This window comes from Pholcus phalangioides, unplaced genomic scaffold (assembly GCF_987345545.1).
Source record: "Pholcus phalangioides strain wild (caught in Gottingen) unplaced genomic scaffold, Ppha-v1.0 ptg000017l_1, whole genome shotgun sequence".
In the NCBI taxonomy this organism is placed as follows: domain Eukaryota; kingdom Metazoa; phylum Arthropoda; class Arachnida; order Araneae; family Pholcidae; genus Pholcus; species Pholcus phalangioides.
In genome coordinates, this window is record NW_028301610.1 from 62,416,029 (window position 1) to 62,434,311 (window position 18,283).

The following is an 18,283-nucleotide window of genomic DNA, read 5'->3' on the forward strand; positions in this document are numbered from 1 at the left end:
GCCTCAGAATTAACAATCGCTGACTTCTGCAAACATAATTTAATACACTTATACACTACATTCCTCATAATTTTTATTCATGAAGCTTGGAAAAAAGTGACTTACACAGTGGCGCAGTTATCAGACACGGAGCCATCTCAAAAATTTCGAGGCATCAAAAATGTTTAGGACACCATTAGCCCCGATTTTATATATTTTGTGGGGGGGGGGGGGGGGAGATCATCAGCTATTATTTCAGAATATGCAGGAATGCTGAGAAATATTCTAACAAAAAAATTTAAATGCGCAATAAAATGTAAATAAAACAAATTAATGATAATTCAGTAGTTAAAGGTAGTTTCAAAGTGATGAGAGGAAACAATATTCCAGAAACTGATGAAAATTTTAGAATTGAGGAATTAAAAATAACTGTAAAAAATGGATCCAACACCAATGAAAATTCAGAATTAATTAGAAAAAGAATAACAGAATTGATTTTTTTAGAATGAACGGAAGAAAAAATTCTAGAATTGATGAAAATTCGGAATTAATGCAAGAAATAATTTAAGAATTGATGGAAGCCTCCAATAAGTTACCGTGAGTGCGGGGCCCGGTGCAACCGCACCTGCCGCACACCTCTAAGGGCGGCTCTAGACTTACAGAACCATGAATTCCGTTTGGGACGCATTATAACCAGATTGCTTTTCAGGCAGAAATTTCGAGTGCTTTGACACGTAGACTGCTCAACACTAATTTTATTGCCAAAAAAACTTTTTAGTGATTTCAGGGTAATTTTGAGTGCTGATTCTGTGTGTGAATCTGGCATTTTTTTTCAAACGCTCTAATTTTTAACATAAAGTGAAAACTAAATTTCAGTAGTACTGCATAAGCAGCACACAAATCGCATTTAAATCTGCGAGCGGAGTTTACGTCACTAGAAAGCTTGAATCAATGGAATGAATAAATTTAATCAGGAAAAGTAATCAATACATAAATTACAAGATAAGTCAATACTGATGATACTTAGGGCCGGACTTGGGCAATGTGAAGGTTGGCCGCAACCGGGGCGTTAAATGTTAGGGGCAGCAAAAACGTGATGAAAGAAAATACTTTGATTGCATTTTAATTTAAAAACTTCGTTTTCAACAAAGCGAATGCATTTAAACCTCACTACAACGATACTCAATATAACGGTAAATTACTCTACAACGATATTTTTTCAAGCCTTGTTTGAAAATGCCTATACTCTAATGTTAAACTGTTACCTCTCGACATAACGATATATAATCCCTACATAATCTACAACGACATTTTTTCTTGGTCTGCAGAGTCGTTTTATCGAGGTTTCGCTGTAGCTTAAAATTTTGTCTAAAACCTTTAAAATTCAGACATCGAACCCTATTCCTCTTGCCTAGGGTTTTCACAGAACCCCTTCCTCCAAGTCAAGTAAAGGATGGAGCTGAATCTAGTGCTCCGGACGATGGGTTGCTAAATTCTTCTTTTAAAATTTAAAAAATTACACAAGGCATACATAATGCATACTTGCCCGGCCGAAGTATGAAGTTGAGGTCCTGGGTAGGTAATCGATTCAATTTCCCCGACAGCTCTCCAACCTTTAAATGTCTGGAAGCAGCGGGCAATATCGTTTAAATTTATTGTCGAATAATTTTTTTCTATGACCATGAAATAGTAGTTTGATGTTCATTCTGCCTATGTAAACCTGGCGTGCTCCAGGGTGTTCATGGTTACTCAGGGATTAGGAAACTCCGTTTTCGAGGGCCACAAAATGCTTAAGCCCGTCCTTGATAATAAAATAATGCGTATTTGTAAATCAATAAATGCACATCTTTAAAAACACTCCACTCAATTATCAGATTTCAATATGCAGGCAATGCACGTCACACGAAATTTGTGGTACATTTATGTTCAGAATAAAAGTAAAACAATATATGTATAATATACATTATACATATCGTGTATACATTTATATATCGTATAATATATGGAATGAAAATAAAGGAATATATTTAGGATATCAGAATAGATCAATGCAGTAATGATATGCTCTATAATGTTGCATTTTGTCCACTAAAATGAACACAAAATGATATTAAATTAATTCAAGGAGAAGCACTTGCATGATTTTCTGTTATGGGTTTTGAATGTCTTGCATAGGAAGCTCCAGCAGAGTAATCCGCCATTAAACGCGAGGCTCGCTTGCCTTGATACTTCTGTTCCATTACTTTCATATCTTGATGAAACCGCCTCTCTTGTCATTAAAATGACTCAGATTGTATGTAAAATTAGACCAACAAACTAAGAAGAAAATGCACCTTTGTGCTCATATTAACAGCCTATTTTTCAAACGTTTGAAAATTTTTAAATTCAAATTACAAATTAATCGTATTTTACTACAATTCTTCATCGTTCTCTGCTTTGTAATCATTCAAAAAATTCTCAACAACCGATACGAAACATGATCAAACTGAAGATTGACCGGATTGAACGGATATTGATTAATATCCGTCAAAAACACTGAAAATTTCGAATCTTTAAGAAATTTATGTATTTGAGAACCATCAAAAATCCCTGCTCACAGCTGTCTGATGATGTGATAAACGTAAATTTTGCGCATAAAATTTCGAAATTTCGCAAAAATAAAATTTTCTAAATCGGAGATTTTGCATTTATTCGCAAAAATGAACAAAACTAACGATACATTTTTCCTTCAGGTTTCATTTTGAAGCTAATATTTCAGTAGGCTCTCCATATCTCCTTCTTTAATAGTACTTCCCTCTGTGAGTAGTAAAGGCGTTGTAGGTACATAATACAGTCGACTCTCGGTTTACGAAGTTAATTCGTTCCTGAGGTAGGTTGGCAAACCGAAACACATTTGCCCATAGGAATTAATGTAAAAATAGATTCATTCGTTTCTAAGACCCCGAAGATTCCTGCAGTGTTAATTTTTACACTTTTTCACGCTCAAGTGAATAACTCGAAACCTATAATAATCATACTGACACTAAAAACACTTTTTTCCAGAGAAAATCCAGACTTTACGAGAAAACGGGCATATATGCTATACATGGGCAGAGCTGTACCCATGTCTAGTCTGATTAATTTCATCTATTAATCTCAATGTCAAAGCTCTCGAAATTTCTGCCTGCAAAGCAATCTGGCTACAATGCGTTCCAAACCGAATTCATGGTTTTATAAGTCACTTGCTGCCAAACTTCATCAATAAGTTCTATGAGCAATGTGGGACATTAAAATGATGTTTCTAGAAATCAGATAGTAGTAATTATATATGTATCAGAGGTTATTGCAAAACGTGTTTCAAAAATTTCTTTGATGATAACCGTCCCAAAATTTGAAATGACAAGCTGATCTATGAGCTGGGTAAAAGGAGTCGAATTCGGAGGAATGTATTTGAAAAAATCGAAATGCGGCCGTAGACACTTCAATTTCTCCATTATCATTTCGAATTTAGTCAAATATTTTCCTGCTTGCGTGATCGTAAACCGAATCAATTTTTGTTGTTGGTAAACCGAATTTACGCAAACCGAGACGTTCGTAAACCGAAGGTTGACTGTGTCAGCATTCTTGCTATTAGCGGGACTACGAAGACTTTGAATTACTGCCTTTGCAAAGTAGGTAGTAGAATTTCATTATATTAAACATGCGCATGGCCATCAACAGAAGTATTTTAGATGACTACTGAAAGTAGTATGATTCTATTTATCAATGACTTCATACCATGCCATAACGTTGCAAAAAATATTATCTTGGAGAAGCTTTCCAAAGTACAAAATTTGGGTGCAAAGTTGATGTAAGTGTTGTCACGGCGTCAGATAGGCCCAGCATAAAACCACTGTATATGCTGCAGAGTTTAATTTGTCGCGTCGAATATCGTGTAAAATAAATGTATTTAAACTCTTCTGCTGCTGTCAAACTTTTTTCTGTCTTTTCGAAAAAAATGGCTCTGACTTTTGCGTTCATGAGAAAACTAACTTGATGCGCAAAACGTGCGCGAATAGATATATAGTTTGGTCCTTCTATAAATAGTCAATAACATCCATAATTTTCGGACAGAACTCAGAAACGGAAGGCAACTGAACTCTTAATTCACGAGTTAGAATTCAAAAGCATTTTGCTCAGCAAAATCACGACCTATTTTCGCTTAAAATTGTAAATCTTCGAAATTTTGAGGAAAAGTTATAAAAATCAAAATTTTCGTATTTATTCATCTACATCGGCTAATTTCACTTTTATCGCACTTATTCCGTAAATATGAAAATTACGCTTCCTTAATGATGCTATGAATGCAATAATATTGAGAATAAGTTACGAAAATAAATGAAAAAACAAAAAAGTAAAAATCTGCCGCAAAAAATAGTGATTACAGACTGCATTGGAATGTTGAGAATATGTACTATCTCAAAACTAGAGTCATTTCGTCAAAACCAACACCAGTTTTGGAATCAGCAGCCCACTAAAACTTTACCCTAAAACCGTTGAAGTTTCTTTGGTAAACCGATTTTTTTTTTGTATTGAGTAGTGTTATAGAGGATATTTTAACACTTCTAACGAAATTAGACATTCCTTGTCTGCCCCAGTCTGACTTTCTCTCTCTCTCTGAGGGAATTCGTTTTTAGTTTATTCAAAGTTCTTTATGACTTTTTTTCAAAAACGTTATAAGCGGGATCCGAATTGGACAAAAACCGAGACTGTCATGTAAAACCAACAGATCTATCCACCCTATTGTGTAGGTTAACTATCATTCTCCTTCGACAAAAAAAAAGTTTACCCCCCGCACTCATGAGAAAATCTTCCGTACACTACTGAATCTAATTCGCTGCACACACAATGTACTTAGAGTTCCCGTTTGAACTAGACTGGGACAGAAGGAGTCTTCTCCTGAACTGGGGTCTTCCGTGTACCTATAATAATTAGCTAAAATTTTTCGCAAGCATCTTTATAGTTAATTTACTGTGCCATCAAACAAAAAATATAGCATTCATATATCTGCAAACCATGTCAGTCTCCCTTATAAAGATACCATGGGTCTTCGCAGTCCTAATCTGTAACGAATTAAGTTATTGAATTAATAACAAAGGGGGAGTTGAATTAATAAAAGGGATTAATAACAGGGGAGATTGTGTCTGAATAGGCAGGTCCGGATGCCTATTATTATACGTAATGGTAATGTAATTATTATACAGTATGTCATCAAATGGAAGTAAGTTCCTTATCGCCATTAACTGCTCATGTTTCAAATGCCGCTACACAAGTAGAACGCGGATGGGGCTCCAGCTTTGTGAACCAGGATATAAACGTAGTATTTTCTTAACATTTTTTATTATATTTACCTTTAAATCAATATAGCCCCCCCCCCCCCACCACTCTCGAAAGTCGTTTTCTATCGTTTTTCGGATAATCCGAGTCGGTGCTGTGGGTTCTGAGCACCCATGGTAATTTTTGGCATGCATCCAACACCTGCAGAATCGATCAGAAAGCAAATTTATTTATTTAAAACAAAGATGAGTACCTACTGGTTCAAAACACTTCCGAAACTCTTGATCTTAGTCCTTGGTAATTTGAGGTAGTCTCGGTGCCATTCACCCCAGATTTTTGACCAGTGACCCCAGTAATTTTTCTCGAACGATTGAATATAAGCAAAGGGTGTTCGGCCTCCTCCTCCGGTCCACATTCCTCTGGAGCATTTGAAATAAATTTCTTAGTAAATGTAGTTATTCGTGCTCTTTACCCATTTTCGGACAAGTGTAACTAATGATTGTTCATCAATAAGAGCTGCAATGTGGATCAAGTTATCAAGCATAATCAAGAACAATAAAAAATCCTGAACCACAAAACGGGTAAGTTTATTTAAACGTGGGACGTATGGTCACGCTTATTTTTTTCTTCAATAAGGTGGAAGCTAGCATGAATTACGCAAGTTCCATTAACTGAAGGTTGTACCTAGACCAGATACGTATTGAGCTCCTGAATGAGACAAAGAACATCTAGAGAGGAAAAATAAGAAAATAAGTCGTAAATTTTATGATACATTACTATATAGTTGGGAGTAAATAATGGCTGAGACATTTTCTTGATTAAAGACGTAAAACTGGTGACGAGTGTTGAAAAGAAAATTGATTCCATAAGTAATATTGAAATACAACACCACATCGTTAAATTTGATTGTCATTACCTTGGCAATAAAAAATCTTTCAATATTTATTTAAATAATGAATAGTATAACTAAAATTCAATGTCAATCATTTGAAATTACAAATAATTTTATTTTCAATTAAAAACCCCAATTTTATTTATGATTGTGTTGAATTTTAAGAAAATACATATTCGGCCGCCGAGTATTCGGTTATTCGCTCAAATCACTATTCGTCCCATCCTTAATAAGACAGTAATAGAATTTCAATTCTGAATCAATTAAGCATGAAGATCGCATGTATCTAATTGATATCTATCATTTCGATTCATTATGCTCAACTCAAAGATTTTTTAATAGACCACCTATTATATGCAAATGCATAAATATTATATAATACAGTGGATCCCGCTTATAACGTTTTCCAAAAAACTGTCATGGAAAACGTTGTAAGCGAGAACCGCTTTAAATTGGAAATCTTAATGAGAATTACACTCGATGCTGCTTATATAGTTTTCCCGCTTAGTACGACTTATTCTGGTGTTTCCAACTCACTAATTCGCTCTAAGATTTTCCATTTAAAACATTTCCCCGCTTACAATGTTTTTGCGACAGGTTTTTTGAAAAAAAAGGTTATAAGCGGGATCCACTGTACTTAGAGTTGAGACCACAGAAATAAGTCGAACGTTAAAAACGAGATTGACCGTAATCGGGATAAGTGTGTGTGTGTGCACAGTTTTAGATCACTTCATTAGAATAAAATCTTTTTTTAATGTTTCTGTCGAACTAGTTCGCATGTTTTCTATATTATCATATTTCTATCCACGTGCGACATCTGTGAGTTGCCGTGATTTTTATTGATTAAATTTAGTTCAGTTGATGTAGTTATTTTTCTTTTCCCACGATATATCTTGCATGTACGATCAATCGATATCGTTTATGTATATGATCGTATAAGTGCTCATTAATTTATGTATGATTTTACTCATTTTCCCTCTTATGAAACAATCAACTTCCTTTGGTTTGACAATGCCGTAGTCCACGCACTGTGCTGACAATACTCAGGCGATATTAGCTGTAGAGACCCTTCCTAGGATAGAAATCCCTCGGGATAAGGACTTATGATCACGTCCGCGCCGAGCCCGGTGATAATAATGACAATAGTTCTACTGAAGCTATATATTATTGTAGTGTTAGTTATGTCGGCGTTTTTGGTTTTTTTTACGTGTAGCAATCCAGCACTTGTCACTGGTTCAAAGAGGACGGGTTTTTTTTAACTTGTTCTGGCGACTGGTAGACGACTCACGTCTTTCATTGTTCAAATTTCATCAAAAGTTTATCTGCATCTGCATGTCTTTATAATGTCCATCAAAGAGAAAATCGCCACTTAGCAGCTTGGTGGAAAAATTAGGGATAAACCGCCAACATCGCCGGCTCAGCAAAATTTGTCCGATTTTGACCCGGTTTCTTGTTGTGTCCATTTTGTCGCCATTTAACAGGTTGGAGAAACAAATGGGAGATACAGCGCCAACATCGAGGGCGCGGCAAAATTGTCCGATTTTGACCCTATTTCCATGTTGTCCGCATATGTCCCGTCCGATTTTGACTCGCTACCATCTGCATTTGAGGGGAAAAGTTTGAATGGGGAATGCAAAAAATAAATTTGAATCCAGTGAATACAACTTTCGTAAGGCGGACTTCTTCTTATTATATAATCTTCTGGATCAAACAGACTGGTCTTGCCTTCGAGCTCACTATAAAGTAGACGATGCTCTTACTTGCTTCTATAGTTTAATCTTCGCTGCATTTGACTCTGCTGTCCCTCGAAAAAGTGATTCCAAAAAATCTTTTCCTCATTGGTTCGACACTAATATAATCAAGGCAATACGCAAGAAAAATTCAATTAGAAATAAACTTCTATCTAGCAATGGTCAATTGCATCTTAACAATTTTCGTGACCAACGTAGACTCGTTAAATCCCTGATCCGAAGTGCACGCGACGCGTATTATCGCCGCATTGAAGATGATATTCATACGGACCCTTCTACTTTTTGGAACTTGATGAAATCTCAACGACGAAAACTTACCCCGAGAAGCTTCAATTATGAAGGAATGAGTTTTTCGGAGGATGAGGAAATTGCAAACAAATTCGCCGAGTACTTCCAGTCTGTATTCTCTTCTCAGGTTCAAAGTACATCTTGGGAAGACTACAGTAGTGAACATCAGATAGCTAATAGACTTGATATTTTTGACATTGGTGAAATAACTGAAAGTGATGTTATCGGCGCTATACGGCATATGAAATCTGTCAAATCCATAGGCCCAGATGGTATCCCAGCCTTCATAATCAAAGCATGTGGAAATATTTTTTCAGAACCTCTCGTAATTCTCTTTAATCTCTCCTTGCGTAAAAATGTTTTCCCATCTTCTTGGAAGCTCGCAAATGTCATTCCGATTTTAAAAAGCGGTCTAGTATCTGAAGTCACCAACTATAGACCCATTTCTATTTTATCCACCGTCTCTAAACTCTTCGAGCACATCGTATATTGCAAATTGTACAACCATATCCGTCTTGAATTATCTCCATCTCAACATGGGTTTTTGCCGAATCGGTCTACTGAAACAAATCTTGTTCATCTCACTCACGATCTTGCTAAGTCAATCGACGCCAACAAGCAAACAGACGTCATTTACACGGATTTCACTAAGGCTTTCGACAAAATAAATCACCAGACACTACTTTACAAACTCCGTTCTTTCAATGTGTCCGAGAACTCTATCAATTGGTTCACCAGCTACTTAAATTTGAGAACATCCCAAGTTGTATTTCATAACGGAATTTCAACAAAGTATGTTAGTGGATCAGGTGTTCCCCAGGGTTCGAATCTTGGACCATTGCTGTTCTTAATATTCGTGAATGACCTTCCTCGATGCTTCAGTGCATCAAAGTGTCTGATGTATGCTGACGACGTGAAAATTTATCGCGAAGTTGGGAGTCTGGAAGATTACATGGCTCTACAAAGAGACCTACAGTCTCTCCATGATTGGTGTGGGGCTAATTTCTTCCAGCTTAATGTTCGAAAATGCCACGTCATCAGCTATACAAGAAAATTGTCATCGACCGAATTCGACTACACCATTGATGCCGTTTCGATCAGCCGTGTTTCCGTAATCAAAGACCTTGGTATTTTCTTTGACTCCAAGCTTGCATTTACCGATCACATATATGATCTCACCAATAAATGCTAAAAACTGCTAGGATTTGTTGTGAGGAGCAGCAATAATTTCAAATCAATCACAATAATCGCGACACTTTTCAGGACTTACGTGCTCCCGAAACTAGAGTACTGCACTATTATATGGAGTCCTCACAACAATCTAGACTCACTGATTCTAGAAAGAGTTCAGAACAGATTTCTACGTTACATGTTTTACAGGCAATTTCACGTCTACATCAATGACGTAAGTACAACTGAACTGCGACATTTTTTCCATTTCCAATCATTGGAATGCCGAAGAAGAAGAAGTTACCTTCGCTTTTTGTATAAACTTGTAAATAATATAATTGATGACTGCCACCTTCTTCAACTTGTTGATTTTTCTGTGCCAATTGGAAATAGGCCTGTTCGGCGAACTTTTCGCCTCCCTAAACCCCGAACAAATATTTTACGACGGTCCCCTATTTTTGAGATGTGCAATATATATAATCAGTGCGATGTGAAACCCGATATGTTCAATTCAACTATAAGGGAATTCTTAAAAGTATGTGTGAGTAGTGAATATTCATGTTAATATGCTTTTTCCGTATGTATTTCCATTGGTTTTTTTTTTTTTTTTGTAGTTTGTTGTATTTATGTTTTTGTATTTTTCTTCTCTTGTCCATCTCTGTAACTGGGCAATCCTTGCCTGTTGAGACGTAAATAAATAAATAAATTAATTAATTAATTAATTAATGGGAAACAAAATATTCGGAATTCTTGAATCATCACAAATGAAATCCTTTTGAAAATCTTTTCAAACTAAAAGAAAACAGCTATTTGTGGTATTTTAGAAAGTTTTGGTTAGTTTTTGTGCCATAAGTGACATTTTCGCCGTAATTTGGCGACTGTTTGGTGACAATTGGCTTTGTCCCATATTTTCCCGTATTTGCAAACCAAATTTCCCATATTTTTCTCGAGGAAACATCTGTTGCGGATATTGGGAGAAATGGTGTTACCAATGGTGCGCGCAAGTATCTTCTTTTTTTCCATTTTAGAATTTAATAACCCTATAGTGGTGGTGCCATCTTTCTTTCATATTTTGAAGTAAGGATGGTAAATGCTCCCTTTACTTCAAAATATGGAAGATAGAAAACGAATTCGATAGTGGCAAATAGGGTTTTTGCATGTAATTTTGAATGAATTTTTGTATCACTTTTCACCATAAGTTTGAACTGTATAATCATTATTTTTCAGAGATTTCTTGTACCATACTAGTACTATGACCATGCGTCCTGTATTTCCCAGGAGACGGGAGAGAATTATTATTTTTTTTTCACAGTATTCGGCTAACTTAATGTGTTATTGAAAATGTACATTTTGCCAAATATGCAAAGAACGTTTACTCTGAAATTTCTTTCAATCTTGAATTCCTTATTTAACGCCAGTTGTACATCAATGAAATGTGTTTTTTTGTCCGTTTTTTTTTTTTAGATATGGTCTTCGTGAGAACTGACAGCCGTTCTAAAGGCTATCTTCATGAGTACAAATCATTTTTTCCACAGTTGGTATAGCACGAAAAGTGTGGTGTGGTCCCGTTTGCTACAAGGCGATAATTCGAATTTCCATAGATTGAGATAGTGAAAGCGAAGGAATTGGGCGTCGATTTCAATTGACAATCGAACTTTAGTTGCTGCCAGAAGATGGGGAAACACGCTCAAAACAAAAAAAAAGAGTGCCAATAAAGACTTCCAGAAAGTGAAATTGAAACCGGGTCGAAAACGCTGAAGAATGCCACTTATGATGTGCAGTGGCGTAGCAAGGTCTGGTGGCACCCAGTGCGGAGTTTTAACTTGTCACCCCCCCCCCCCATGTCCACCAAAATATAAAATTAAATTTATTGAGGGAGTAATTTTTTTTAATAAGACAACAAATAAAAGGCAAATACCAGGAAATACTAAAAAATTTCTTATGCATTTCGACACGCTATGGACAGGGGCGGCTCGAGCTTACCTGCCGCCCGGGTGCGAAGCCTCATATGCTGCCCCTAATGGCAACTTTGCCAGGAGGCCGACAGGGCTTCAGTGAAATCTCTCAAACCTCGAGATAACCCTGATTTTTTTTCCCAGAAGAAAGCCGTATATCATATTACTGTGCAAAACGTGCGTGACCATACGTCCCGCTTTTGAATTTTTGTTTAATTTCAGAATTATCTTACCATTCTTAATAATGCCAGATAACTTAATCCTTGAAGCAGCACTTATTTTTGTGAGCCATCATCACTTATCCTGTAAAGATGATATGTAACGGGATTATTTTTACTTTGAAATTTTTTCAAAGGTGTTTCTGGTACTCCAGGGACCGGCCAAGTGAGACGCCGAATTGTACTTTTGCTTTCATTTGACTATTCTGGAACAAATTCTGGGTGGGGGGGGGGCGAGGGCATGTTACCCCCTTCCCCTTCATCCTAGAGCAGGGCTCCCTAGGCTGGGATCTTTTGTGAGACCCCTCAGTCAGACTTCTCTATTCTTATTTTCTATTGTTAATTTATAGCGTGAATAAGCCAAAAAATTATGAGAATTGTCCCGGGCCCCAGTGCTAGAGCTCTGTCAGTTCCGCCTTCGTGGGGGCCATGGGTGACGGAACCAAAATGGACACTTGCCCATTGTGATAAGAATACAGGGCGGTGCTGGGCCATGCAACCCATTACGGCTACACGGGCGCCGTTCAAGAGGTATGCTAAATTCGAGATGAATAGGTAAAAAAAATTTCATTGGCCGAAAAAAATCAAAGAAAATTTTCTGTCTGCTTTGGAGGGGCGCACAATCTGAGACGAAACTGCGTAGGAATTGTTTTGATAAGTTGCGAGGGAGGGGCATGACCCCCCCCCCCCAACGGTAGGGCTGACAGGGCTCCAGCTTGGGAGCCCGGGACTAAATCCTTATGATTTTGCTTTTTTTTCCACACTATAAATTAATTGTAGAAGGGGCCCCCCCATGGAAAATCTGTCTTGGGTTAAGCGAAAGATTCCAGCCTGAGGGCCCTGATGAACGATGTAGGAGCTATGGGTTGGGGCAATAAGCAAGAGGCGCAAAAAATAGGTCCCGCACGGGTACAGATTTTATCTCGAGCCGCTTCGATTGCTTACATTCTTGTTTCTGGTATTACAAGCCCTGTCTATTTTCTCAACGTTTAACAGTAATAACAATTTTTACTGTGTTAAATTTTGGGGTCTTAACTAAAGGTTGCGCTGCCATCCCTTACAACCTGCCACACGGGTGCACGGTACATACGTCTGAGTAGTGTCAATTTATTTATAACCACTGTGTACTTAATAAGTAAATCCAGTGATAATATTTTTCGGACATGTAAAATATTGATTGGCGCTTCTATTATTTTAAGTTACATGCCTGGGTATGTAAATTTTTGGAAATTTATCCAGCCCTCCGATACATAATAAATTTTGAAAAATAAACAAAATACATAAAAGTTCAACTTGTTTTTTTAAATATTTTTATTCATAAAACAGTGTTTCAAGTAAAAATAGACAAATTCATAAAGTGATATATATATTTATAGTACACCCAATTTATCACAGCCATTCTTATTACACTATAATAAAATCTCCAGGATTTGATACAAACACACCCCATGCTTGTATCAATTAGTGTTATTCCACACTTATTTGAATGAAAGACATATGGCTCTTATTTAACCCCTTAATGTTTTCCCTCAAGAAAAACATAAAAATAACCCTTTTTAACCCTAGAATACTAACTCTATGTCTCAGTAGAGGTATAGGCAGTTAATATGCAGTTTTTATCAGCTTTTTTTTAGTTGGTATTCTAGGGTTAATAATGTTAAAAAAAATAATCCAATGTTTCAATAGAATCAAATCAAATGCTGATAAGGCACACAAAAGAACCCATTTATGGGCAGGACTAGTTCAGATGAGATTTTATTCTATACTGTAATTTTGTGTGTATAACCTGCACACAATATAACTATGTTCTTAATTGTAAAAATAGATGAGCAATTCCAGTCAAAAATGAGTTTAACTTTTTTCTCATTCTTTGTAACCTTGCCCAAACAGGTTTACTAAAAATGGTATATGTTGTACCATTGTAAAATTAGTTGATAACTATCTACCCACACTTTCTTGCAAAAGAATTGGGGGGGGGGGGGAGAAGAGGGTAGATGCAGACTTTATAATAAGGCCTATTTACATGCATTAAGTGAGAGATTTAGTAGTTAATTAAATTTTAAGTTGTTAAGGACTTTAAAATGTAGGCGGATGCCAAGAGATGTTACACAGATGTTTTTGTTTAGTTGACAAGTGATTTAATTGAGAAGTAAATAAATTGGATTCATTTTTTTCAGTAAAGCAGACCTATTTGCATGCGCCAGTGGGCCTCATATAAAAATTATCCAATGAGCATTTACTAAATCCACTTAACGTGTGGAAACATTTTTGAGAAATTGCCAACTTAAAATTCAGTTAACTACTAAATCACTTAACGCGTGTAAACTTGCCTGTAACATGGGCTATATATAGACTATTTTACAAGGAATTTTCTCTTCTGTGAACAATACAAAAATGCAGGCCATACACAGTAAATTATGATACTTGTATCATGTGCCTGTGACTTCAAAGCTGCCTTAATCATACTCAGGCACAAAAAATTTCATTGTCAGTATCAAAGTGTTCTGGCATAAGCGTTAAGAGGTTAACAACAAAAAAGTATGTTTTTGGTTGCTGTCAACTATTGTCCCAAACTTGTAATTCCATACTAAAGTCCCACTGCTGTGTATAAGACCGCCTGTAGCAAGGACTTAAGACCAGTTGAGTTGGATTTTGGTAGTTAGTAGAACTTTCTAAACATAGCTTAGATTGTTGATGTTGCAATAGCCTCTTCTTTCTAATCCACTTCTGTAATAAAAACAGATACGTTACCACAAAAGAATGAACTTGATGAAATAATTTACACATTCATATTTCCTCGAGAGAAATACGGGACATTGCGTTTCCAAATACGGGAAAATACGGGACATCGCCAATTTTCACAGAAAACAACGCCAAATTCAAACAAAGTTGCCAAATATTGTTGAAATCACGGAAAATCACAATGGCGGGAAATGATGCAAATTGCAGTGAATTACAATGTATTCCACGAAAGACAAACGTTCAAGGCAAATGTGGGAGATTAATATTCTCATATATAGTTGTAATTATCGTAAAATAATTTATGAGTTTAAAAATAATGTCAATCTTTGACTTCAATAAAGAATAAAAATTCAAGTTGGCTTCGTGTAAAATACGAGAAAAACCGGGACACTTTTGCCAAAAAGTCGGGACGGCCGAAAAAACAGAAAATACCGGGACTGTCCCGGGAAATACGGGACGTATGGTCACCCTACTCTTACTGAAATATGTTCCTTGACCCCTTTATCAACTGATAGTACTTTTTTTATAAGTACCATTTTTCTTTTTAAAAGCTTATATCACTTGAGTATTGCAAAATTAATTGATACAAATACAATGCCATAACAGGCAAAATGTCCATTGGGTGGCTGACAAAAGATGTCTATAACAAATATGGGTGTCATATATTTCAAAATAACAGCAACCCAATTAAAAAGGCAATTACAAAAGCTAGAAAGTATTATATGTACATGATTAAATATTATACAAATGCCCATAAAGAATACTTATGGTTGTCTTATTCTCAGTATGGATAGCTTACCGATTTACCCCAACATGTTTATTGTGTTTCTTTTTAAACATGTCAATTGTGTTAGAATTTACTATCTACGGGGGTAAGCTATTCCATTTATTAACAACCCTATTAGAGAAAAATTCCCTGCGACACCATAACCTAGAATTGCCCTTTACCAACAATACTGGTGTCCCCTTGTAAAAGCAGTCGATTGATGGAGTCAGTGCCGTCTTAAGGCATGGGCCCACCCGGGCACGGCCCGGGGGCCTCAAGCGAAGAGGGGCCTCACAAAAATGAAATATGGTTGAAATTTTCGAAATTTGTTTGGTAGGGCCTCAGAAACATCAATTGGCCCGGGGGCCCATGATACTCTTAAGACGGCCCTGGATGGAGTACCAATAATTCATGGTCTATCCTATCCATCCCATTGAAAATTTTGAACACTTCGATCTTATCTCCCTGACACCTGCGTTCATTCAATGTAAACATATTCAAAAAATGAAGTTTCTCTTCATAACCTAAGCCCTGTGTGCCAACAAGGACATGCGTAGCTCTTCTCTGCACCCCTTCAACCAAGCCTATGTGCCTCTGTAGGCATGGTCTCCAAAACCTTACAATATATTCTAGTCCAGGATGAACTACGCCTCGGAAAAGTGAAAGAATGACTTTAGGAGAACGTGAAGAGACCTTCTTGAAAACGAAACCGAGATCATTAGCTTTTTTGACCACTGCTGAACAATGTTCAAAAACCTAAGCCGCTCTCACCAATGAGAATTCCCAAAATTGGTGACCCTAGTTGCATCTGGGATAGTGACACCATTCAACTCATAAGAGAAACGTGGGTTGTTCAAACCAAAATGAGCGACCATGCACACTTGTCTACGCTTAACATCATGCTCCATTCATTTGCCCATGCTCCAATCCTGTTTAAGTTGGTATGGAGCGACTCCCTATCGCTTTGATTTCCGACTACCTTCATTAGCTTTACGTTATATGCGAATTTGCTAACAATCCCATCAATACCCTGATCAAGTTTATCGATAAAAAGTGAAAAAAAAGTATAGGGCCAAAGACACTACCTTTAGAAAGTCCACTTGAGATGCCTGTCCTTTTAGAGAATTCCCCATTCACCATAATTTGTTATGACCTATCTCTTAACCACGATTCTATCCAATCAGCAAGTTACCCCCAATCCCAATTTTGTGTAAACTCTTCAGGAGTTTACCACGTTGGACCTGATAGAATGCATTCTGGGAATCAAGGTAAACAACATCTACATATTTGCCTTCACCCAAGGCCTTAGTCACGTGATCATAGAAGCAAAGGAGGTTAGTTACACATGACTTCCCCTTCCTGAACCCATGCTGATTATCCGACAATACATTATTCTCATCTATCCACTTCACCAATTGCCTTTTGATAACAATTTCCAAAATTTTCACGAGGGAGCTCGTCAAACTCACTGGATGATAATTGGATACAGCTTCTCTACTACTCTTTTTAAATATCGGAACAACATTAGCAAGTTTCCAATCCCTTGGACAATACCCTCATCAACAGTACTCCTGTAGATCTGTGCAACTGGCCCCAACAATTCCTTAGCACATTTCCTGAGAACCCAGAGATAGATATCATTTGGTCTCTGTGCTTTGCTTGCACATAAATTTTTTAGAAGATTTAGGACCTCCACATCTTCCACTTGAATATCGTTGAGAATTTTATTACTCCATGCAACACCCATACATTGAATATTATTTTCTCTATTAAAAACAGATGTAAAAAGTCATTGAAAGCACTACACAGGCGTACATTGCTCTCTTCCCTAGATCCATCTATTCGGTCAAGGGTAGTATGGTGGGGTATGTAAAATGAATTTTCATGATTTTCCTGAAAATGACTGGATTTGCTTATCAATTTTTTTCTTTGTGGTATAAAACATTTTATTTTCCTAGTTACTGGCAAAAGCCATTGAGTGAGAGAGCCTGACACATGAAAACAGAAGCCATCTATTTTTAGTTCACTCAGAAGTTTTTAGATACATTTGATTTTCGCTACTTCTAAATGCAACTATTTTTTGCTATTTCTTACAAATCCCAATTTTCTATCGTTTCCCATTCTTATTTGTTGTTATCTTTATTACTTTTCTGCTACCATTTTTTTTTCATTTTTTAAAAACTTGATGTTCAATGTTTAGTTATTGAAGTGTGTTATGATATTGATTTTTTTTATGAAACCTACAAACGGATGTAAAAACTAAATTGTTAAAAACCATTGAAAAGTCAATTCAGGATTCAAATGTTTTAATAGTAATTCTTTCTCAGTCAGTTGCTTTGAAATGTTTATATTATTATTTTGTTTGCATATTATTGTTAAAAAAATCATATTTTTATTAGTTTAAGATTTTTTTTCATCACTTGTTGTAAAAGTTGTGCAGAAATCAAAATAATTTGTTTTCTTGAATTTTTTTATGGGAATCATTTATTTTGTTTTTTAAAGGGAGTAGACTTAATTTTGGACTATTTATTTACCAAGAAATGATTTGTGACTCATTTTTATGGGATTTTGAAGATTGGCAGTTGGAGATAAATTATTATGAATACTCACCTGATTGACTTTGTCTGAACATCTTTCTAAGATTACTTGCGGAGTACTGTTCACATCAGCAGTCAAGCAGGAATCATTTAGCTGCAGATACCCATTTCTTGAAAATAACCAGTTCTGAGAGAGGCCATCAAAAGGTGTCATTTTACACAAAGTACAAACAAATACTGTATTCCCCTGCAGTAGCCAGCATGCCATAAAAATTTGAGGACACCAGTTTTTTGAATATTGGAGTCTGGCCAATTCCCAGCAAGCCAAGAGAAGCAAGGTTCAATAAGGATCACATGATACATTCAGAGGACCGATATATATATATATCAATATACTAAATATTGAATAAATACATGAATTGGAATGAAATATTTTTTTATTGAAGCAAACATGTTTTTTTCAAGAATTTAATAATTGATATTGAAAATCAAGAATTTACTTATCACTCTAACCTAATTACCTTCCAGCTAATACAAAATACGGATACTGTATTTTTTCTGCATGTTTAGAAATTGAAGAAATATGCTGTCAGTTTTTTTTATCACAATATCATGTTTTGCTGAGAAATTCTTTAATATTTTGCTCTGCTTATTCAAATTTTAACCACATGATATTGAAGAACACAAAAA

General features: G+C 36.1%; 1 protein-coding gene across 3 annotated transcripts in view; it reads right to left on the reverse strand.

Moving 5' to 3' along the window:
- Positions 1-12,851: 12,851 nt before the first annotated feature.
- Positions 12,852-18,283, reverse strand: part of LOC149074480 (polypeptide N-acetylgalactosaminyltransferase-like) — a 91,961-nt gene continuing 86,529 nt past the window's right edge. For 2 of the 3 annotated variants that reach the window (XM_089246973.1, XM_089246971.1), the window contains 2 exons: positions 17,667-17,780; positions 12,852-14,275 (listed from right to left, as the gene is read on the reverse strand). In XM_089246973.1, the coding sequence (XP_089103099.1) occupies positions 14,105-14,275; positions 17,667-17,780 (285 nt within the window). In that variant the 3' untranslated portion in view covers positions 12,852-14,104. Of the gene's footprint in view, positions 14,276-17,666; positions 17,899-18,283 lie in introns of those variants that run through there. The other variant, XM_089246972.1, reaches the window with a different exon arrangement.